Below are 24,870 nucleotides of genomic sequence, written 5' to 3'. Positions count from 1 at the left end.
GTTTTGCTCAACGATTTTGTACATAACCTCAAGTGACCTTTCCTGATAACTTATAGGTAAAAATAGTCATGCCCCCATGTGTCTGAGTTATCAGGTGACCCACACTGGATCCATCCGGTCTGACTCAAGAGAGCAGAGAGGGTCACACAAAAATTTCAGCGTCCACCCATGTCCGCTCGGGGAGGGGATGTATGGGGACAGCTGTTGAGGGCCTATCCACGGATCTTTGCTAATTAGGGATAAACAGAGGAGAAGGATGGATTTATCTCTGGGATGTGATCAGAAAGCCCTTGAGCGATAGCTGTCAAGATGCCCGAACTCAAACATCGAAGTCGGGGCTCTCTCCTTTGAGTACGTGGTAGCCTTCGGAGGTCCACACGCTGCTTCAAAGTTGCAGTCTCTCAAAACTCGTGCTGGACAGCTACTTAAGGCTGTTTCACAGCCGACGGAATGGCCAGGGCTGTTGACCCAGGCGTAGGCACCAGACCCCCCTGGGTTGGACTCTCTCTCCTGGGCACTGGCAGTGAGGCCGTGGAGAGGCGGCGACAGCCGAGTCTTGGTCTGAGCCTTTTCCACCACCTTCCGCAGACCCCCGGGGTCAGGTTTCTGAGCTGCTCAGCTCCTGCCTCCCTGCTGTGTACTTTTCTCCTGTAGTCAGGTGCGGTTTGAATGGGCAGCTACAAAAATGTGTTGAGACCATGCTTACGGTATTTAAGTCATTCTCAGTCTGTTTTCGAATGACGGTCCTTAGAATGGTCTGTCACTTGAAAATGAATCCTTGTAATTTGTAGTGTTGAGAATTCAAAATCACCTCAGCAAAATAGATTCTTACGGAAAAACGTATTTGGTTACATCATCGACGTCAAATTGAATTGCTTACGTAGTCTGCAATTTGGGCTTTACTCTTGAATATGTGAATATATGCCAATTGTCACTGCGTAGTTTAAACTGTTATCTTTCAACACAGTTGCTTCATTTTAAAACTACTCATTTCAGTCATTTAAAATGCAGTAACTATAAAACCATTTTGCAGAGGTTTCTAAAAGAAGCTCTCAAATGATACAAGCCTAATCTGAATTGCTTTATGCACGGAATGGAAATCAACGGTTCGTATTGAACCTATAACACAAGATTACTATCTAAGATGCCTGATACATTTCATCTACGTCTGTACCCTGCAAGAAGGCAAAACTTTAAATATTCTAACATGTTTGCAGTGGTTTTATGGTTTGGTGAAGGCTGGCTTGATTTTGGCAGGAAAGCCAACAACGTGATGTTATGAGATCTTTTGCACAGTGGAAATGAGACAGATATATTTCTTCCTAACCATAAATTTAAAATCTGAGAGCGATAAAATTTATGAATAAAAGTCTAAACAGCACGCCAAGGCCAACAAGGATTTTTTACAGTATACTTTTTAGACTTCCAGACAGGATCTTTTGCCATTTAAATTTTTTTCTGAAAGGTTAAGTCAATCGTGCTATCCAGTGAAAGTCTAAAGCATATCCTAGCTGCTCCCACTCTGGTATATAAATAAAATATGGAAAGCTGTATTTATGTATTTATTTAATTTGTTATTTAATTTTAAAGGGTAAATTCTAAGCTCTAGTCTTCGTGATTTTTAACAAAAATGTTTTTATTATGTTTTCAAAATTAAAAAAAAAATAAACTGAGCAAATATACTGACAAACCCTCATACCCATCACTGTTTCAACAGTTATCAGCATATTGCCAGTTGTGCTTTGCCTCCTATCTGCCCTAACTTCCTCTCCTCCTGGATTATCTTAAAGCAAGTTGAAAGTCACAGTCATTTGTTCTGCAAACACTTCCGCGTGCCTCTTGGGACTTTCTAAAAAGCATAACTGCAGTCCCATTTGAGCTGGACATTCTTTAGACAGTCAAGGGGACATCACTGCCTTTCCCTTTGCCGGCATCTGGCTCCACCCCCTCAAAGGCGCCCCTCCCTCCGCTTTAGAGATGCTGTCCAGGCAGAATTCTTCCAACTTTCTTCCACCAGACACGAGGAGTGAGGCCCGATGTCTCCTCCCTGCCTTGCTCTGCCAGTTAATCTGGAGAGGTAAGCCTCTTCCCTCATTCTTTTCCCCTTTCTTTTTATGATATAACCAGACTTCTAAAGAATAGTCACACTTTACAGTCACTTTTTACCTCTATTAGTTCCATCTGATTAACTGTTTCAATAGTTACCACCAATCCCTCCGAACTGTGACTCTCATTCGTGGGTTCTCATTTTGCCCTATCTTTTGTTGCTCCGACAAGAATTTTCATGTGATTATACAGGAAGTGCAGTTGTGTCATGTGTCATCCACATCCTGGCATATCTTAAAATATCTTCCTCTTGTGTTAAGGCATGAATGACACCTGGCTATGAATAAGTCTTGAGACATGGTTTTTTTCATTTTTTTTTTGAAAGCTGTCTAGTTATAAGTCTATTGTTTTCAGTTATTTACTGCTTCAGAGAATTATAAGGTAAAGTTTCTTTTTTGTTTCCTTGTAGGTAATCTCATTTTCCCCCTTTTGGATATTTATAGAAATAGTGTCTTAATTTTTGAAATTTGAACATTCTATGAAGATATTACTAGACTTAGTTTTTATTGTCTGACGGAATACAATATGTATTCTCAAATTATTATATGAAATCTTTATTTATATCTGGAATATAAAGTTTGTATTTTTAAAAAAAATTGATTATTGCTATTTCACTGCTCAGATCCCCTTTTAATCTGTTCCTTTTATCTATCCCTAAGGTGAATTTTGAAGATCTGTCCTCCGTATCCCGTATTTCCTCTCCTCCCTCATAATTTTAATTTATCTTTCTTCTCTGTGTTCTGATAGACTTTTTCAAACATTTCTTTATTTTTATATTTCCTACTTGGATAATTTTAATTTTTGTGGTGTCCAATCTGCTATTAAAAGTCTCCCTCCTTTTCAAAATTGATAACAGAATGTCTTACCTCCATGCAAAACTTCCTTTTCTACAGTTTTTGGTGATGTCTCACTCATTTCAAAAATGCAGCATCTGCTTGAATATTATAATGAATGTAACACGGGCACGAGTTATTAAGACGTGTCTTCTGTGTCCTGTGTGCGTATGCCGTGGTGGTTCAGTCAGTGTCAACTGACAACAAAGCTACCAGTGGCAGCAGAAAGCACCTGGCTCCTTAGGCTGAATTTCCAGGCAGCGATGCTGGTGGGGCTGCAGAGAAGCCCTGTGTGGCTCTTGTCACACACCCTGGAAATCAAGCCGAGTGTGAGAATCCAGAGACACCGAAGAATAAGAGGCTTCTTACCATGTGCCCTGAGCCTGGTGTGACTGGTAACATACACGAAGCACTTCAGAGCCACCACTTGTAGAAATACTGCCGTTCGTTTGTGTGTCCAGAAACTCTAGGTTTACAGTCTCAAGAACAAAAGCTAAGGGATTCCCTGGTGGTGCAGTGGTTAAGAATCTGCCTGCCAGTGCAGGGGACACGGGTTCGAGCCCAAGTCCGGGAAGATCCCACATGCCGCGGAGCAACTAAGCCCGTGAGCCACAACTCCTGAAGCCTGTGCTCTAGAGCCTGCAAGCCACAACTGCTGAGCCCACGAGCCACAGCTACTGAGCCCGTGCTCCACAACAGAAGCCACCGCAATGAGAAGCCCGCGCACCGCAACAAAGAGTAACCCCTGCTCGTTGCAACTGGAGAAAGCCCACGCGCAGCAACGGAGACCCACCACAGCCAAAAATAAATAAATATATTCATTAAAAAAAAAAAAGAAAGAACAAAAGCTAAGTTTCAAACTCAAGCTAAGTTAGAAAACTACCTAATGCTCTATATCCTCTAACCCATTCTCATTCAGAAAAACTTCAGACGAGCAAAGAAGCCCATAAAAATAGTCTACCTTTGCTCAGCCAAATTATTTGGTGGCGCTGGTGGAGATGTTTGCCTCTAAAAATATAATCCAGTGGCGAAGACCCAATCTTTAATGTAAAACCCTGAAAGACAATTATTTAAATGTTAAAGAAGTTGTAAACATGATCAAACCTTGTATTTAAAAGTTTTCATCTAAAACTTTGAAGAATAGGACTGATGTGGATCTTTTTTGTATAGTTATTTTCAGAGTAGAAAAATCTTGTGGAGAATGAAGACGCTCACACTGGGTTTTACACGATATTCCCACGGGCGGGAAGAATCACATTTTCCCAGAAACCCCTGAGTCTGGAGCCTGGTGAGCCCTCCTGCCTTTGCTCACCTGGAAACACCTGCAGTAGGAACCCAAGGATTCCCGGCTAACCCGTGCGCGCCAAGGACGGAAGATGTAACCACGACAGACTTCCAGATGAGCCTTTCCCTAAGCAGGCTTGTGAGCCTCTCAGGTGTTAGGCAAATTAGTACAGAATTCTTTTCAGAGGGTCTTCGGAAAGGTAAGAACCACCTTTGTCCTTCTCAGCGAACTTACCCTTTCACAACTGGAGGCAGGACAGAACAGTTTTGTCTTCTGAGTACGTTAATGTGAAGGTGCTGGATACTAGAAGCATAATTCCTTTCTCATCTCTTCTTTCTTCTATCGTTTTTGCCACACAAAGCTCCCCTGTCTTCGTAGGTGCCCTTTGGGGCCTTGGAATTGGTTTCTCTCCTTTGAGTGTGTAATGTCTCAAAACAAGTGCTTTGATCAGACGCTCAAGGGGTCACACATCTGGAACAGGAGAGCACTTAGGAGTCTGTAACTCTTAGAGGGGCATCGACATTGAAATGATACGAACAGTAATTTTGTGTAGAACACTTTCTTGTCTAAGCTCTGCCCACTTTTATTACTGGGAAGGAATGCACACACGTATGCGTATATATCTGTATTGATGGATGGATGGGTCGATGACTTGACTTATTGCCAGTGTGGCTGGAAAGTTTCCTCTCTCTCTCTCTCACGTTTACTATTAGAAAGAGTGACTGGTCCGGGGAGCACCCCCACCTCCCGCTTGTACTTTGTGCCCTGAACGGAAGGAAGCAAAAATCCTTGTAGAGAAAAAAGAATTCTGACGAAGCCAAGTTCGTGAGTGTGTGTGTGTGTGGTGTGTGTGCGTGTGTATGCTTGGGGAATATTAATTTATTTTGTAGTAAATTAGTGGCCGTGTTGGGCTGCTTTGGGCAGAATGCACAGAGAAATCACTGTTGAGGCTACTGGCTTCAAGCCCACGAGATTCTAGCCTGCTTCTAAAGCACTGCCAGAATCTATTGAATTAGTAATGAAATCAGTGTCAGAAAAACCTAGGTTCAAATCACCACTCAGCTGACTTCACACATGGAACCAAAAGTTTTTCCAAACTTGTTTTTTCATCTCTAAAACAGGTCTAACGACGTCAGTGCTACTGACCTAATGAAATTGGTTAAGAATTCAAATAAAAAGAACAACAGGAAGAACCACAGTAAATGTAGGCAACACATTTATGCAACACATAAATGTATTGTTATTTTCAGTCTAACCTGCCTTTGGAGGGCTTTTACTTTTTTTTCTTTAATTTTGAAATAATTATAGATTCACCGGAAGTTCCAGAAAAGGATCTACACAATGGTCCCAGGCACTCTTCATCCAGTTTCGCCCAATGGGAACTTCATAAGTCGTACAACATCAAAACCAGGAGACTGACATTGGTACAATTCTAAGAGCTTACTCAGATTTCACAAGTGTGTGTGTGAGTGTAGTTCTATGCAATTTTATCACATGTGTAGGTTTGTGTAACCACCGAAATCAAGATAAAGAAGTATTTCATCCCTGCAAAGCTCCCTCAAACCACCCCTTTGCAGCTGCATCCACCACCCTCGCCATTCTAGTCTTTGGTAATCACTAATCTATTCTCCATTTCTCTAATTTTATTTTAACAATGTTATATAAATGGCATCATACAGAATGTGACCTTTTGGGATTGGCTTTTTTCACTCAGCCTCATTCCCTGGAGACTGATCCCAGGGGCAGCGTTAGTAGTTCATCCCTTTTGTGTATCAGCAGTTGATTCCTCTTAGTTGGTTCATCGTGTTCCATGGCATGGATGTACCACAGTTTATTTAATCATTCATCCCTTGAAGGACTTTTGGGTTGTTTCTAGTTTTTGGCTATTATGAGTAAAGCTGCTGTGAACATTAGCATATGGAGTCTGTGTGAACATAGGTTTTCATTTCTCTGGGATAAACGCCCAGTAGTGAAATTGCTGGACCGTACGATAGTTGCATGTTTAGTTTTGTAAGAAACAGCCAAATTGTTTTCCACACTGCCTGTACCATTTTGCCGTCCTACCAGCAATCTTTGCGTGATCTAGCATCTCTGCATCCTTGCCAGAAATCGGTTTCGTCACTATGTTTCATTTTAGCCATTCTGATAGGTGAGTAGTGATATTTCATTGTGTTTTTAGCTTGCATTTCCCTAGTGGTAACGATGCTGACTATCTTTTCATGTGTTTATTTGCCATCTGTGTATGCTGTTTGATGAAATGCCTGTTCACGTCTTTTGCCCATATCCTACTTGGAATGTTTGGGTTTTTTATTCTTGAGTTTTGAGAGTTCTTTATATTTCTAATTACAAGGTCTTTGTCAGATATGGGGTTTGCAAATATTTTCTCCAAGTCTGTAACTTGTCTCTACATCCTCTTAAATAGGGTCTTTGGCGGAGCAAAGGTTTTTATTTTTGATGGGATCCAATTTATCAATTTTTCTTCCATGAACTATGCTTTTGCTATATAAGAACTCTACCTGGGCTTCCCTGGTGGCACAGTGGTTGAGAGTCTGCCTGCCGATGCAGGGGACACGGGTTTGTGCCCCGGTCCGGGAGGATCCCACATGCCGCGGAGCGACTGGGCCCGTGAGCCGTGGCCGCTGAGCCTGCGCGTCCGGAGCCTGTGCTCCTCAACGGGAGAGGCCACAGCAGTGAGAGGCCTGCATACAGCAAAAAGAAAAAAAAAAAAAAAAAAAAAGAACTCTGCCTGCCTTAGGTTATAAAGATTTCCTATCATTTTTTCCTAAAAGTTTTACAGTTTTACAGATAGTTGTGCATTTAAAACCGTGGCCTCTGGGCATCCAGACACATTTCAGCCCATGTTTTGCTTACTTCTCTCCATTTCTAGATATTATCTCATGTCTACCTTAAATGTCACCTTTTCCACTCTTTCATTAGGCCTTTTTCAGTTGTTTTACTCCATATCAATCGTATTCCATCTCAGTGTCTTACTGATTGAAAGAGTGTAATCACATAGATAACCCCTAGTATTGACAGGACTCATGCTGGTAGGATGCAATTTTGATAATACTGTGAGTCTGTAGAGAGGAAGGACAAAATCTTTCTCTTTCTCAAAACTTAGCCCAAGGTTTTGCAGATAGTAGGGACTCAGTGATATTTGTAGAATTAAATGCATTGAGTTCTACCATCCTGATCCTTGCTAGATGAGGGACATGGCCGCCTAAATGTGCATCTATGTTCAGACGCAATAGAAAAAGGCAGCACTGAGTGGAGAGGCCAGTAGCATCCCAACTGGATCACTCCTGACTGCTTGCACCTGCTGCGGCACAGGCTGGGACCTGATTACCTGGGTTAATGAGGTCAGGATGGCAGCTCGGAGGGCCCAGCGCCCCAGGGCTGTCGATTCCAGGACGCTGTCGGAATGTGTACTGCACATTCATAGATACTTTCCAATCCTTTGCCTATGACTCTGCTTAAAGCATACTCTCCAAGGCAGTTAGATCTTTGAAATTATATGTGTGTATGCACATATTATATATATACATACATGTATATTATATACATATACACACGACATATACTGTTAATGCCGCCTGCTTCCTCAGAGTTGTCTCCAAATTCTACCTTTTAGAAATCTCTTTTGTGTGTGTTGCCTTCATTTAGATGCCCATTAATTAAGGACTTCTGGCCATTCTATCCCATTTCATTCTAGTTTCCTAAAGACCTAGTGTTTCGGTGATAGGAGGAGGTGTGGAAATTCATGTATTATTTGTCTGAAAGCTCGAAAGTAAAGGTCAATACATTCTTACAGAAAAAGGTTCCTAATAACTAAAAAAACCCACAATTTTTCTTCTCCTTGTGCCAGTCGGTTAAAATAACATTGGGGAACGGGCAGATCCAGATACTTAGAGTCTACAAATAAATAATGATTATTATGAGGATATGAGCACAGGGACAGATAGATTTTCTAGTGCTACAGGATTTGGACAGGTTTGCTGTCGTAGGATTTGCAGCGTTTAATTCTGAGTTCTGATCATTATTTGTCAGAGGTATTAACACGTGCCCATCTCCCTCCACACGAATAACCTTTTAAGAGGTGGTTCTATTTATAGTTAAGAGGATTTACAGACTTAAACTGTACTTTCTGCAAAGATACACACAATACCGAGCAGGAAAATGGTTACTCTTTAGGGAGATCGTGTTATCTAGTGGCAGAAGTTCACGCTTAGGAAATTCACCTAGGAAACTATGACTTTAGGAAAAAAAACCCTAAGCCCCTTAATGTTCTTATGTGCCTGTATTAGTTTATCAGTTTGTTTTCTCGAGCAATTTTTGTAGAAAGCTTTTCATTACTCTATGGGATATAATTTTTATATCAGAGAAAAATACCTAAGGGTTAATATCAAGAACGACAAAAATCTATGTCTAGGTTTTTTGCTTTTTAAAACATTACCTCCTGAAACATACAAACAAACAAAATGTGATTGTTTGCCTTGGTAAAGGGAAGTTGTTTAGATTGGAGAAAACTGGAAGGATCAGGTAATTATTATCAAGGTTCTAGTTTCTCTCTTGGGTTTGGTTTGGAAGCATTTTTGATAAATCATCAATAACATAAAGTGATCACTGGCACTAAAGCTTGCTTGCGGTTTTATATTCTTTCTGGATAAACCCTTTCCTTGTCAAGAAAGGTCACGGACTGTGGAGACGGTCTTACCTTGACATTGTGCCTGGCTATGGTGCCTCCTTCATTTTCCACTGTTTGATGAATGTTCGCATTATATTCCTCAGCCCTGGGCGGGAGCAGAAATTGTATCGGCATAGATGGTCTGGAGAAATGTTTCTGGAGTTCTTCTTGGTTGTCTGGGGAAAGCCTAGGCATGTTTTTACAATAAAGTCTCCAAATGCGTCCTGTAGCTTGATTTTAACACCACCAGCCCAGGGTCCGCTCTGTTTCTCTTCCTTTGACTGGTGCTGGTCTGTCGCTCAGTCTGCTGGGCTCCTCCCTGCAAAGTTACATCAACTGAAGCAAAAGGATTATCTGTGTTGTGGGTCAGCAGTTTATCCGCAGACCGTTAGCTCTATTCCAGGATGAGCCTCTGATTTTGAGCATCCAGGTATGTTATGACTGCCCTCTACAGGTAGCAGCGTATTCCTCATTCAAATTGAATGCTAAATCAAAACTGAAAGACATGAGTCAAGTGATATATTGCTTAGTATATCATGATAAAGGAAATAGATTGCGTGGCCAAGTTCTGTGTTCGTAGTGTGTGATACTTGACAGTTTGGGGCTATACACTCAAGAGGCAGAGGAGCCACCTGGTCTATCTAGGTCTCTTAAAAGGTCACTTTAGTAGCAGTCAGCTTTGTGGATGGAAATGTGTGCTAAACTCATACCCAAACTTAAGCCCAAGGATTATTACACTTTTTACTTAGGTCATATAGAATTAATTGAAGTGATTTTCTTAGGTGGTAACTAGTCCTCTAATGATTAAGCCAAGACTTGGCTTCTACATCATACTTCCTATTTGTAAAGTGCTTTATAAATATAAGATTATTAAACAGAGTGCAAATAGATAGACCGTAATACGTTTTTCTCAAATGGTATCTAATGCCCAAGTAGCCTCTGCTGGCTCTGGGGGTGCACAGAGGTAAGGATCCCAGGTATGTATTGCTGGGGACTACAAACTGGAGAAGTTTCCTTTATAAAATGATCCCAGGCCCCCAAAACTGACATACAAAACTAACACAATCCCCAGCAACATCCCAGCTCCCTTTTTTGCAGAAATTGACCAAGCTGATTCTAAAGTTTATATGACATTGTAAGGGACCCAGAATATCCAAAACAATCTAAAAAATAAGAACAGAGTTAGAGAATTCACACTTCTCAATTTGAAAATTTACTACAAAGCTACAGTAACTAAGACTGGGCTGCTGGCATAAGGATAGACACATATATCAACGTTTTGAGAGTCCAGAAATGAACCCATACATTTATGGTCAGTTGATTTTTGACGAAGGTGCCAAGACAATTCAATTGGGAAAGAACTGTATTTTCTGAAAATGGTGCTGGAACAACGGGACAGCCTCAGGCATAAGAATTAAGTTGAACCTCACACCACATTAAAAACTGAACTTGGACTTCCCTGGTGGCGCAGTGGTTAAGAATCTGCCTGCCAATGCAGGGCACATGGGTTCGAGCCCTGGTCTGGGATGATCCTACGTGCTGCAGAGTAACTAAGCCTGTGCGCCACGACTACTGAGCCTGTGCTCTAGAGCCCGCAAGCCACAACTACTGAAGCCCGTGTGCCACAACTACTGAGCCCACGTGCCACAATTACTGAAGCCCATGCGCCTAGAGCCCGTGCTCCACAACAAGTGAAGCCACCGCAATGAGAAGCCCGCACACCGCAACGAAGAGTAGCCCCCGCTCGCCGCAGCTAGAGAAGACCTGCGTGCAGCAACGAAGACCCAATGCAGCCAAAAATAAATAAATAAATTTATTTAAAAAAAAAACTCAAAATGAATCATAGACCAAAATATAAGAGTTAAGACTATAACACTCTTGAACGAAAACATAGGAGAAAATATTTGTGACCTTGCCTAAAATATTAGGCAAAGCCTTCTTAGGTTCAATACCAAAAGCGCAAGTGACAAGAAGAAAATAGGTATACTTGACTTCATCAAAATAAGAAACGTTTGCTCTTCAAAGGACATCATGAAGAACGTGAAAAGACACCCACAAAATAGGGGAAAATATGGCAAATCATACATAATAAGGGACTTGTATCCAGAATATAAAAAGAGCTCTTAAAAAAAAACTAGAAATGAGTGAATGGTCTAAATAGACATTTCTCAAAAGAAGACATGCAAATGGCCAAAAAGCATATGAAAAGATGCTCAACATCTTTAGCCACTGGGGAAATGCAAGTCAAAATCACTAATGGATACCACATCACACCCAACAGGTTGGCTTTAGTAAAAAAGACAGACCATCACAAGTGATAGTGAGGATGCAGAGCGACTGGGACTCTCACACGCTTCTGGTGAGAGCATAGAATGACGCAGCCACTTTGGGGAACAGTCTGGCGGCAGCAATTCCCTTGTAGATATGCACTGAACCAAGAGAAGTAAAACATATGTTCACCAAAGACACACAGATGTCCAGTAATTGGAATCCACCCACATGCCCATCAACTGGTGAGCAGATAGACAAAGTGAGGTATATCCACACAATGGAATATTATTCAGCCATAAAAAGGAATGAAGCACTGATACGTACCGCCACATGAATGAACCTGGAACATTATGTTAAGTGGGAAGAGCCAGTCACAAAAGACCATATATTGTATAACTCCATGTATAAGAAAATGTCCAGAACAGGCAAATCTATAGATACAGAACGTACTGATACATTAGTGGTTGCCTAGGGTAGGAGGGTCTGGGGAGAGATGGAGAATGATGGCTAATGAGTAAGAGGTTTCTCTTAGGGGAGATGAAGAATGTTATTACGCTGATTGCAGTGATGGTTGCCCAACCCTGGGAATAAACTGAAAATCTGAGGGTCTCAGGACCTGGTGTTTGGCTCTCGATTCTCAGAACGAAAGTGGAATAGGTGGTATCAGTAGACTCAGATTGACCTGTGTGATTTCCGGAGCTGGAAGGGACCATCAAGAGTGTCTTGTCCTCCTTCCCATCATCTTCTTCATTTTGTGGATGGGGAAACACGCATGGGATATCAGGTGATGTGTCCAAGGGCTACATGTGATAGTACAGTTGGGACCAGCCTCTACATCTCCATACCCTGGGGCCGGAAACCATGGCTCTGCACCACCCTGCAAACCAAATCGTTTGCGTTTCTCTTTAAGGATGTCATTTGGGTCCACCAGCCTTTTCCTCACTTCCCCACTCTCATTTCTGCATCTTCTATTCTGGTGTCAAACATTGGAGGAAACATTTCCTTTGAACATTTATTAATTTCTCTTAGCACTTTCCCGACACTTGTAAACATTCTCCCTCTCAGAAACTTCTTTCTACTTAATAGTTATTTGTATGAACGTTCTTTCATCTTCTTAAGTTTAATTTGTTAATGATTTTTATCTAAGTAAGTCTCCTAATAAAACATTGCACACACAGTGCTTCTGAGATCCTAGTAAACATTTTTTCATATTTGAGGGTGTGTGTGTGCGTGTGTGTGTGTGTGTACACATCTAGTGGAACTGCAGCATTGACTGGCATTCCCTGGAATTCTCTGTAAAGCAAGTGTCCTGGAGATTGCAGGAAGGAGAGTTTGTATGAGAAAAGAACTTTACAATTTGTTGAAGGTGAGTAAAGTACTTACTGACAAATGTGTATTTATTTTGCTTTATTCCCAAGTATAAGGACATTTCCTAAAGGGTCAGTGTAACAGGCAGGATGGAGAGACTTGCATCTAAGAGCATAAACATCTCAGAGTGCGTGGAAGCTGATGGATGTTCCATGCAACTCCTAGAGGAAGCTGAGGAAGGCAAGGAGATGGATCCTCCTCCAGAGCTTGGGGAGCGGCATGGAGGACTCAGCCCAGCCAGACATCCGCAGCCCAGTGACTCCCACGTCAGACTTCTGCCCTAGAGAACTGTGAGATAATACATTTGTGTTGCTTTAGGCCAGTAAATCTGTGGCAATTCGTTACAGCAGCAATAGAAAAAGAATGCAATATTATATACTATTGCTACGGTGTTTATTTGTAATCAGTGTATAATATTAGTTTTGTTTTCAAAACTTGACCTAAATTTAACATTTGTAGGAGAAATGTATTGGTTATACCTACAAATCTCTTTCAGCAGTTATCAAAAACAATATGCTATTATATTATACCCGCTCACTAGTTGCAGTGTAGCGTTACTCATTACTATCTTAAGACAAAGAGGGAAGCTGAGGCCTGGACTGGGGAAAACTTCGGCTCAAAACGGGGTTTTCAGAAAAATACAGGGTGCTATTACATTTGAATTTTAATTAAACAGGAATAGTTTTGTTTTTTTAGTACAATTGCAGCTGTGGCATGGAACATCCACTGTTCGCTAAATCTGCAGCCCTAGGGCAAGATAACTTTTGTGACCCATGTCTCAGCATCAGTTTCATATTGAGACTCTGAATAAGAACGCCTGCTTCACTGACTTGTCAAACCCAAATGAAAGTCAACCGATTTCAAGGCACTAAATTAAACTTTTCAGAATGACGGTTGAGCTAGATGAGTTTCGGCCCGGCTCTCCCCCTCGGACTCCGTCCCCGGGGCCGCCGGGTCTTGGGGTGCGGGGTCCCCGCGTGTCCGCCCCGCCCCCAGCCCCGCGTTCAGAGAAACGCTCTCGCGCGCAGGGCGCTCCTCTGGCTGTTTTGGGCCCTCCCGGCCTCCGCCTTCCGGGCGGTCACGTGCCTCGGCTCACGTGACCTGCGCTCCTGTTGTTCCACTGCGGCCGCGGCGGCTTCCTCCTGCCTGTAAGGCCCTTCACGTCCGCTCGGTGCCGAATCGCGCTCGCTTTCTGGCGCTGCGTCCCCGCCGTCGCTCAGGCCTGCGGACTCGGCAGGAGGCCCGACTCGGCGCCCCAGCACGGCGGCGGTCCCGACTCCGGACCGCCGCATCTTCCCGCCGCCTTGGGGTGAGTTGGAGGGACCCGCGGGTTCGCTGGGTGAGGCCGCGCTCAGGTCGTGCCGTCAGCGGCCCCGGCCCCGGTCCCCGACTCCTACTCCGACCCCGGCGAGGCGAGGCGAGCTTGCGGTTTCTCCGCTTCCCTGGAGCGCGCTGGGTTCTGCCGCCCAGGCGCCGCCTGCCTTCCTCCGGACCCGGTTCCCCGATTTCTTGCCTTCCGGGCCTCAGCGGGGTTTTCGAAACTGCGGAGTTTTCCCCGCAGAGAAGGGCAGGGGAGAGAGGGTGGACGGGTGAAAGGTGTGCTTTCCCCAGGATTGGGCCGGCTGCGGGTTTGAGTTGTTCAGGGACCTAGGTGACCGCCCTGAGGCACCTTCAGCCGCCGCAGGAGGGGCCGCTGGGGCTGAGCCCGCTTGATTCCAGGTTCCAGCTTGGCCCGGACGGAGTCTGTTTTCACCTGGGCCCAGCCAGTCCGCGTTGCCCGTGTGTGTGCACGCGGCACCTCCTCAGATGTAGAGGTTACTTCCAAGCTGACTAAGGTCATTGGGATCCTGGAATAGAATTCGGGGTGTGGTTTAAGCTTCTTTGTGGTCATAACGATGAGCTTATATTTTGTAAACCGGAACTTATATTTTGTGTCGTGATAAAATCAGGCTTAAGCTTCTATCTTTAAGTTTAGGAGTGAGAATTACTTAAAAGCTCATTATTGTAGGATCATATCATCAGACCAGTCTCTCATTGTTGGCTGAGCCTAAACTGTAATCTTTATTTGTTTCAAAAAATTCTCCCAATATTGACTTTGAAGCTGCTGTAAAATTTGATTGAAAAAAGAAAGCTCTGTCTTCTAAGATACTGGATTCCCACTTTGGGTGTTTTAATTTGAGTAAATAATGTTAGAAAGAACATGTAGGTTTTTCATATGCCACTTTAAAATGAGGCTTAGTAAATGTAAATAAAATAATTGGTCCTATCTGTACTATGCAGGTTCTTATTTTTTCTCTGTCAGAAGAGGAAAGTTGATCTCAACTGTATACATTTAAAATATTTTCCTATTTTGTATGCCTATTCTAAGCGTGGTTTCTTAATTCAGGATCTTACATGGTTACTTTAAAAATCTTACTGCGATATTGGTGCCAATAATTAGAAAACCTTACGTGGAAAAGTAAAAACCTATAGAGAACACTTCTGTGGAACAGCGCATGACGGGACAGGATTTGAAATATAATGGCATAGCTATTTAATATTTAGGATATTTAGTATTTGAGTTGAATGCTTGTAGAGATTCAGGTGATAGTGACGCTATCACTAATAATAATAGTAGTAGTTGTTAAAAAAACAAACACACCTTGTATTCTGGTTTTCCCTTGCATCAAAATTGAAGGTCCGCAGAAGAACATTCAAGATCATAAATTTAGACCAAGATGGACATCCGGGGCGCCGTGGATGCAGCCGTTCCAACCAACATCATTGCTGCCAAGGCTGCAGAAGTTCGTGCCAACAAAGTGAACTGGCAGTCCTACCTTCAGTAAGTGCTGCTTTGCTGTGAATCATGGGTAATCGTGTGCCTTTGCTTCAGACTTTTTCACGGTCATGCTTCTGTGAGAGAAATACTGGAAAAATACTAATAAATGTGGAAGAAAACACTTCCTCCTTAGAAGAATTAGCTGTCCCAGGGAGACAGCTTAGTGTGATGGAAACAGCTTGGGGCTCTGGTTGGGAGGCAGCAGTGGCCACAGCACTTCTGAGCTTCTCTGCCTGGAAAGTGGTACTGTTTGGATGAACAGGAAGCACAGGAGGAGTGTTCAGGCCCTGGAGGGAGGAAGAGGATGACTGGCAGAGCCTGCCCGACTCCCCCCCGCCCCGTATGCCGTGGTGATCAGCGTGGGGACGGGTGGTGTTGCAGAAGGGCTCAGACAACTAGCAAAGAGCAGGCGATTGAGTTTCAAGACTTGAGTTTGAATTCTGGTTCTTGTGTCTACCAGTTTGCTGATCTTCGGCAAATTCCTTAACTCCTCTGAGGTTCACTAAAGTAAATGTGAAATGGGGATACATATCCCATGGGAGCGTTGCTGAAATCGTGTATTTAAAGCATTAGCACAGTTGAATACGTGCACTGGTGAGTTGAACACATTCAATAAATTTTAGTTCTTTCCCCCTCCTTGTGTGTGTTAAGATTTAGCATGTGGGTGTTCTGTACTTATCTTAAAGTGAGTGTTCATTTATCCTTGATCATACTTTATCATGTTGACTTTACTTCATATCTGTTTATTTTGGTATATTCATAACGGTGAGTTATTAAGGAAATTCAGTTAAGATTTGCATGCATATTTTGAAAAACAAATTGGGAAAGCTTTAGTTTTATATTTAGGAGTTTGCTTTGTTCTAAGAGGTATATGCAGTGTACAAAAATGATCCCATTTATTTCTGTTAATTTAGTTACTCCTCACACATTTAATAACCACCTGCCAAGTTTGAGGCATTATTTCCAGACTTTGGGGCTACGAAAAGGTAAACTCGTAATCTAGCAAGGAAGTCAGATATATAAACTGATCATTTGGAGATCAGTTGACCATAGGTTTAGGGGTCTATCTCTGGGCCCTAGGAACACAGTTTTAAATTCACTGTTGGAGGAATTAGAAATAACTGATAGTTCTATGCAGGAGTTAGATAATCACATTTGCCTTTTGGTTGGATTGTTCTTCCCTCAGTGTAGAGGGTAGATTTGTGGATATTAAGCCTGGACCTAGGGACAGGTTAGAGCAGTATTTGGGTTGTGGGAATGGCTAGAATTGGAGAGACTGGAGAAAATCTTAGTGATCAGTTTGATGTATGAGGGTGAAAAAGTATCTAGGATGAGTTCTGGTTTCCCGGTCTAAGTGAGTGGATCATGGTGAGGCCACAGATTCAAGGGCAGGAGCGAGAGGGACTTTCTGATGTTTCCTCTGGTCATCTGTATCTGTGTAATTGTTTACGTCCCCTGTGAAATGAGGGTTTTGAGCTCTGTTTCCTAATCTTAGTCCAGAGTGTGTTTAGACTAGAAGACAAGGAGTTTCATGTTTATAAAGCCCGACTGTTTATAACCTAAATAGAATAACATTGAACTTGATCATAAAGCACTGGCTGACGGGCAGGCATTCCCTCGCATTGGCATTTGGAACGTTCGTAGTTACAGGGAGATTTTTAATTGCTTTCTCTGCTGTTCTTCCTGTTCCATGGCCTCCCCACTACATAAATCATAGTCTCCCTTTTTTCCTACTTCTGTCCTTTATTCTGTTGTCCAGCTCGTGGGTTTCCTTTATAGAAGCCATCTACTCTGTACGTCTGTACACAGATGCTCCCCATGTGTCAGCCGTGTGCCCCTGTTGAGCTGGCTGTGGGGACACTAGTGGGAGTGAGATGTCCTCCCCCCAGCCCCAGAGCGCTCACAGCTTGTTGGGGGCTGAACGGGACCCGTGAGTTATCAGTGAATCTGATGCCACATTGTTTTCTGATAGAGTAAAACCAGTGGGAGAATCGCCCAGTGTCAAAGGCCAGTATCTCTCACACATTAACATGTTACTGTGGAAGTCCTGTGCCTTAAAGTGTGTTTCCATGTGATTAAACTTCTTAATCATTCAGGTAGGCAGTCCATAAACGAATGGGCGTGGCTATTCCTGTCAAACTGGAATCCAGTAAAACTGTCCTGAGGATGCGAGAGTTAGAATAATGTCCTTCCTCCCGAGTTTAAAGTTCAATGGGGAGGCAAACCTTTAACTGAAAAATTAAATAATGCGTTGTGGTGAGCATTAAAATGGAGACATATGTCAAGTTTTCCCAGATAACAAAAGGAGGGAGTGACTCATCACCCAGCAGCACTGGGGACGTCCTCAGGGAGCACGTGAAGATACCTGTGGGAGTCACGGGCAGAGGGGCTGGAGCTGCCGAGAGGGAAGGAGCCTCCGGGCGGGGACTGGAGACTCAGAAGGACGCGCAGGGCTCGGGGAGCTTCAGGTCGGCTGGTGGAGCCCCGCCCAGGCTGCTGCAGGCCGGAGTGTGGCACCCACACGTGCCAGCTCTGTAGGCCAGACACCTAGGAGTCGTTTCCTCTCTTCTTGTCCCCGACAGTCCACATCCCGTCCAGGCCCAGGTCCGCACATCCAGGCCCAGGTCCGCACATCCAGGCCCCGTCCCCAGTCTGACCGCCTCTCTCCAGCTGCCCTGCTGCTGCCTGGTGCAGGCTGCCCGCGTCTCACACGTGCCCGCGGGTCCTGGCCGGGGGTCTCTGCTGGCACTGTTCCCCGGAGGTACAGTTTTAACAGGGCAGTGAGAGTCATTTCAGACAATGTGGGTCAGACCCACACGGACCTGCTGTGTAGCACAGGGAACTATGCTCCATATTTTGTAGTAACCTGTAAGGGAAAAGGAGCTGAAAAAGAATCTCTCTCTCTCTCTCTATGTATATATAGATAGATAGATGGATAGATAGAGATTTTACTCTCTCTCTCTATATATATATAGATTTAGATTATATATATATATATCTGAGTCACTTTGCTGTACACCTGAAACTAACATGACATTGTGAATCAACTCTGCTTCAACTAAGAAACAGTGCAGGTCAGATCGTGCCCCGGTGCCCCCAGCCCTGCAGCTGCTCTGCGTTCCTGCTCTTTCCCACACAGCCAGCTCCCTGCTGCCCCCGCGTCCTTGGACTCACACTTCTGTCTGTGGAAGTTCCTCCTGGATCACTTGGTTCATTAACTCCCTTCATTCAGGTGTCTGTGCAGGTGACCTCAGGAAGGTCTTCTCTAATCCAGCTAAAATATGTCCTTTCCTCCCTACCTAGCTTTAGTTTTTTGTTTAATAAACTTTTAGAATCCTGGCATTATGATATGCGTGTGTATATTTTTTTAAAAAGTATTTGCTTTTGTGCTTGTGTATTTTCTGGTTTCTGCTCTGGAATGTGAGCTCACGGAGGGAGGGATGTCTAGTTCACTGCTGTGTGGCCTGTTCGTTACGGTGTCTGGCGCATAGCTGGCTGGCAGCTAATACTGGCTGATTAGATCATGAGTGAGCAGAGGACTTGGAGGGGTGCCGTGGAGACAAGCTTTTGGGAAAAGAAGTAACGTACTTGGTAAGTCACATATTGTTTCATGGTAATTTCATAGCAATTCTGTGAAATAAGTTTTCTATTCTCATTTTATTTATTTATTTATATTTTTGCGGTACACGGGCCTCTCATTGCTGTGGCCTCTCCCGTTGCGGAGCACAGGCTCCGTACGCGCAGGCTCAGCGGCCATGGCTCACGGGGCCCAGCCGCTCCGCGGCATGTGGGATCTTCCCGGACCGGGGCACGAACCCGTGTCCCCTGCATGGGCAGGCGGACTCTCAACCACTGCGCCACCAGGGAAGCCCTATCCTCATTTTAAAGATGAGTAGACAGCTGCTTACGTAGGTTAAGTAACATGGACGTGCTCATATAGGTTTTAATGAGTCACTGAAGAAGTTTTTGTTGAAAGCCTCTGCCTAGGTGCTAGGTAGAACTGCCTTTCAAATTCACAGTCTGACCAAATGAAAGGAGTAAAACAGTTGGGGGGGCATGTTTGACAAAGCTGCCTGGCAGTGTAGGTCAGGGGGCTGTGGAGGAGGGTTGGATTGGAAGCAGGAAACCCGCTGGACCGGGGCCACTGGGCTGAGCCACCCCAGCGGTGGGGAAGTGGGGAGGAGAGTGATGTCAGGGGGACGAATTGTGAGGACGGGGCCCGACCAGCCTTGGCTCATCACAGAAGGGGCCGGAGTCCATGGCCTGTTAGATTGTGGGACTGTCAGAGGAAGATTACAGGTGAAATAATTTAAAAACAGAAAGCAAAAAAAGGTTCCTTGGGACAAATGCAAGGAAGTTAGACTTCAGAAGGAATGGCTTGCCAAGTAAAAATACAAAAGAAAGCTGCAGAATTTCCAGATCACCGAGTATAACCTTCATAGTACACTTTCTCAGTGGTAGAAAAACGGCATCTCTTTCCTGTGATTATCCTATTTAAAAAGGTATGGCATGCTTTTACATGTCAGCATAGCCAAATTTGGGGGTCAAATTGTTTGAGCTAGGGAGTTCAGGTTTATGAAAAAAGACTTCATTTATTTTGGGACTGGAACCAGGCAGGTGGGCGTCATTATCTTGGTCTAGCCTGGGGTGCAGAGTGCGCTTTCTCCTGACCAACTGTGATAGGTGAAGTGCTTAGTCTTAATGGAAACAGGACACAGTGTCTGTTTTTGCTTCCATCGTCCCATCAGCCTGGCTGGGGGATAGAGTGTGTGTGGGGTATATATTCGTGACCTCAGTTCTGCCCCTGTAAGATGTGGAGTGCCTGTGTCATATGTGTGATCTGTGAGTGGGGCTGGGAGAGGTCGGCCTGGAGTTCAGATCACAAGTTAGCACTGCGGAGTGGGGAAGAAGATGGAGTGCGGGCTGATTGCTGGGAGGATGGGGGTGTTTTCAGAGAGGGTTTGGTCACATTTTTCTGGGTCTGAAAGGAAAGAATATGCTGGAGGACAAGATTGCAGAAAGTTGTATACAGGGGTTTTGTCTTGATAACTTAGATGGCCAAGTAAATTGGCTTGGGGTGGAGATAGGCTGAGACTTGGATAAGGCCCAGAGGTGGCATTTTAGTGAGTGTTTCCTGTGGACCAGGCCCTGTGCTAACCACCTCATGTGAATTATTTCATCCTCAATTCCGCCCCTTAAAGGCATGTGGTTCTTGTTCCCATTTTGCAGGTAAATTAGGTCCGGTCAGGGCCTGGGAGGCCCATGAGTAGTAGGTGGTGCGGCTGGACTCAGACGGCAGGGCCGTGGGACACCAGGGTCTGGTGTCAGCCCTCGCAGAGAGAGGAGAGACGCAGGGCATCCTGTATCACTTGGTCCCAGTGGCTCTTCAACTCTTGCTGAACGAAAACCTTGTTCTTTCTTTCTAGGGGGCAGATGATTTCTTCCGAAGACTGCGAATTCATTAAAAGATTTGAAAAGAAAAGAAGTCCTGAGGAGAAGCAGGAGATGCTTCAGACTGAAGGCAGTCAGGTGATCAGTTCAGATATTAGACCATGAACACTGCCCCGTGTCATTAGACATTCTAGAAGTTTTCTCAATGACCATGTGATAGTCCACTGTAGGTAGGCATCATAATTTAACTAAAGACTCTTTTTTATTGGAAGACATTTGAGGGATCTCTAGTTTTCTTTGTTAATTTTGGAAAAAATGTCCTATTGAGTATGTTTATTCCTCCATCCTTTCCTGCATTTCTGAAAAATTTTTTCGAATTACAATAGGTTCCTAGCATGGAAATTACTGTTTCAGAGTATACAGTATTTTCAAAGTTGCTTAACTTTTCTGTTTTTTAAGCAATTTTTTTTCTACTTTGTATTCTCACTAGAATAACATCTAACTCCGCTGTCCATCAGATTTTCTGATACGGTGCCCTGATTGGCCGAAGGAGCCCGTATACGATGCAGCCTGATTCTCACAACAATCCTGGGAAATTTGGGAGGAAACATTATCGTGGGTGCCAGTTTTGTTGAATTCTAGAGAGTCTGTGACATAGGTGTTAAATCATAGGATGGAGACTGGTCAGAGCCTTCTGATTCCAGTGCCTGTACTGAATTCCTGTACTTGTGCTGCTCTGGTATTCTGTTTCCTAGTAAAAGCAAAAAAACCCCCCAAACCAAAAACACAAACAAAAAAACCCCAAAACGAATGATAATATTAGATTTGTCTACGTAACTTAGTCTTTACGGTATCAAGAGTTGATAGTGGTGAGGTCTGTCTATTTAAAAATAGTAAACTGTTTTTTTTTTTTGCGGTACGCGGGCCTCTCACTGTTGTGGCCTCTCCCGTTGCGGAGCGCAGGCTCAGCGGCCATGGCTCACGGGCCCAGCTGCTCCGCGGCATGTGGGATCTTCCCGGACCGGGGCACGAACCCGTGTCCCCTGCATCGGCAGGCGGACTCTCAACCACTGCGCCACCAGGGAAGCCCAAAAATTTTGACATCACTAGAAATTATTTAAAAACTGATGCAAGCCCTAGTCTGGTCCTCCCATACTTCATCACAGTATTTGTAAAAGGCAGGCATTTTCTATAACTGCATCCTAACTTAGGCAAGAGAAATAATATTTTAATGAAATTCCATTAAAATGTTGTGTTTGCACATTTGAAAACAGTGGTTAACGTTCATTTCATTTTTTTCTAGTGTGCTAAGACATTTATAAATCTGATGACTCACATCTCCAAAGAGCAGACAGTTCAGTACATACTCACCATGGTTGATGACACGCTGCAGGTGGGTGTGTTCTTCACCTGACACGTTTGGTCCTCACCTTTTTGTGCTCTCCCAGTAACAGCACTTCTATAAGCTTTCACCTAGAGCACTGGTTCCCTTCCAGAGTGTGATAGTATATTTTTTTCATTGTGTGAGTTGTAATTTGCTAATGGTGGTAAAGATGGGACTGCCCACACACTGGCTATTGTGTTGTTTTTAGGATGTCGGGGAATCAGTATGTCTTTTTTCTGTATTTCCTCAGAGTTCTGTGTTGGACAACAGCAGTGCTCGGTGCATCCCTTGAGGCTTTCCGGATGCTCTGCCTACTCACAGATGATGTGGCTCTCTTCTTTCAGTCATCCAGCAGATTTCAGCGCCCTGTGTCCCGGGCCAGGGCCGGGCCCTGGGGGTTTAGTGCTGACTGTAGTCAAGATGCTTGCCCTCAAAAGCATGGTGTTTTTGGAGAGCGTTTTGGCTATCATCTGAGACTTTTCCAGTGATGTGAAGTTTCTGTTTACTGCTTTGTTGTCCGTAAACACAGAGGGCCTCCCTTATTCACAATATTGTTTTTGTTTTTTTTGCGGTACGTGGGCGTCTCACTGCTGTGGCCTCTCCTGTTGCGGAGCACAGGCTCCGGACGCGCAGGCTCAGCGGCCATGGCTCGTGGGCCTAGCCGCTCCGCGGCATGTGGGGTCTTCCCGGACCGGGGCACGAACCCGCGTCCCTTGCATTGGCAGGCGGACTCCCAACCACTGCGCCACCAGGGAAGCCCCCACAATAATGTATTTTATACTCGAGTATAATCTAGGTTTAGATTGTTGGTATTGAGAGCAGTCTTTCTGAAACAGGCCAACTGGCTGCAAAATCCAAGGCCTGTCTGCATGTCTCAGGGAAAAGAGTCTTGAAGACTCAAGAGTCTGCCTGTCTCTTGAAGAAAAGAGTCAGTCTGGCTGCTTGGAGGGCGTCCGTCTGTCGTTTTACAAGGAAGAGCATTTATCTCTGGCCTACTGTGTGCAACCACTGGGCGAACTGTTCCCGAGGACCCGGAGGTTAGGAGGAAGGGTGCTGCCCATCTAGGGGCCATCGTATCACTTACAGGGATGTTGTGATTTAATCATCTCAGGATGGCTGTCCAGCCTGGACTGACGCAAGCCCGTCTGAGAATGATCTCCGTCTTTCTTGGCGCTTTTTCCTTTAGGAAAGTAAGGTCAGGATAAATGGGGAGTGTTGTGGTCTGCCTTGGTAACCCTTGTTACTATGATTGGACTAGAATGAGGAGGCCGTGAGCTGGCCTGCAGACCCTGGTGTTACTGATATGTACACACCCACCCACCCACACTCACACATGCACAGATTTCCTTGATTTTTATACACATTTACAAACCCGTAAATTTACAAACCTGTAAAAAAAAACCGTGAGTTCACACAGAGCATCTCCAGTTTGTGCCCTCCACCGCCCCGCCCCCGAGTTCGTGCCAGCCCCCCGTTCCATGCTGGATTGTCTTCTCTGCCGGCGAGTGGGCAGTCATCTCGTCCTCCGTTACTCACTTGTTCCACCCGTGATACAGAGGAAGTCGGCTCAGAATTGCTGACCCGCATACCCGAAAAAAAGCCCTTTGCCTGGAGTTCAGTATTTGTCTGCAGTACTTTGTCTTTAAACGAGGTTGTGTAGAGTATTGTGTTCAGGTTTGTTTTAGTGTGGTTATATTATTTTTCCAGAAATAGTCAGCTTCATTGATTTTTGTTTGTAATCTACTTCAGTTTTTTTTCTCATCCCTGTTGGTTTTTACTATTTTTTATTATGTAAAACGTTTACATGCTTCCAGAAGTCGAAACTGTACAGAAAGGTGTGTCCCCAGTCCCCCTTGCCCACACTCCCACCCACCTCTTGTAGGTCATAATGTCGTAGACTTCTGTTTGTCCTTCCTGTTTTTCTTATTGCATACAGGTACACATGTATTTTCTTATTTCCCTCTCTTTCTTACACAGAAATGCATACTAGACGTAGTCTGTTGTATTTTGTTTGTTTCACTTAACAATATGCCAGAAATCATTCCATTTCAGTTCAATCTCCCATATTTTTTTTGACAGCTACAGAGGACATTAGTAGATATACCACATTTTACTCAATCGGCCTCTGATGTAATAGCCATTGAGGTTGGTTCAGGTACACATATATTGGGTTTAAAAAAGTTTTATTTTTCAAAATGGGCAGTTGGTGGGACCACTCATGCATCTTCCCAGCAGCTGGGGCATCTCCACCTCTGGTGTTTCTCGTGTAAGTTACTTGAGCTGTTTTAAAAGCCATCACTAGGTCTTTTCCTGTGGAGCTCCTGACGGGCTGGCCTGGCCAGGGAAGCATGAATCTTCCTGTCTCTCAGAGGCGACAGCTGGGGTTGCGAGCTTCCTACCGAGTTGGCCGCGTGTGGCCTTGTTACGAAGACCAGGTTCCTGAGCCTGTCCCGAATTCTGCCTTTGGACCACTTCTTCTTTTTGGCTTTGCCCTTAGATCGTTCTCCGGGTCTTTGTCCTTAGTGGCCGACTTTCTGGCATCTTTCTCTTTGGGGGCATCTCAAGCTTGGAGGGCAGCTGCTACCACTGAGGCCTCACTAAGATGTCGGGCAAAAAGCAGTTACGGTATTTTGTAATTAGAAATAATGAAGATGATAACCTTATGCAAATGTATTTTCCTATTGTTGGGAGTGTACCTCATGGTAAATCCTTAGAAGTGGGATTTCTGGA

At 44.3% G+C, this 24,870-nt stretch overlaps 2 protein-coding genes across 2 annotated transcripts in view; one reads left to right on the top strand and one right to left on the bottom strand.

The window, feature by feature from the left end:
* The window catches only part of RGS20 (regulator of G protein signaling 20), a 77,223-nt gene extending 68,120 nt beyond the window's left edge, over positions 1-9,103 (bottom strand). The window contains 1 exon segment of the mRNA XM_032610123.1: positions 8,931-9,103. Within this exon segment, the coding sequence (XP_032466014.1) occupies positions 8,931-9,103 (173 nt within the window).
* Positions 9,104-13,639: 4,536 nt separating this feature from the next.
* ATP6V1H (ATPase H+ transporting V1 subunit H) overlaps positions 13,640-24,870 on the top strand; it is a 63,679-nt gene continuing 52,448 nt past the window's right edge. Inside the window, exons 1-4 of the mRNA XM_032609844.1 lie at positions 13,640-13,856; positions 15,225-15,368; positions 20,792-20,894; positions 22,060-22,149. Coding sequence (XP_032465735.1) covers positions 15,265-15,368; positions 20,792-20,894; positions 22,060-22,149 — 297 coding nt within the window. The 5' untranslated portion in view covers positions 13,640-13,856; positions 15,225-15,264. The remainder of the gene's footprint in view (positions 13,857-15,224; positions 15,369-20,791; positions 20,895-22,059; positions 22,150-24,870) is intronic.

Source organism: Phocoena sinus, chromosome 17 (assembly GCF_008692025.1).
Source record: "Phocoena sinus isolate mPhoSin1 chromosome 17, mPhoSin1.pri, whole genome shotgun sequence".
Taxonomy (NCBI): Eukaryota; Metazoa; Chordata; class Mammalia; order Artiodactyla; family Phocoenidae; genus Phocoena; species Phocoena sinus.
This window is presented reverse-complemented; position numbering and strand designations above follow the sequence as displayed.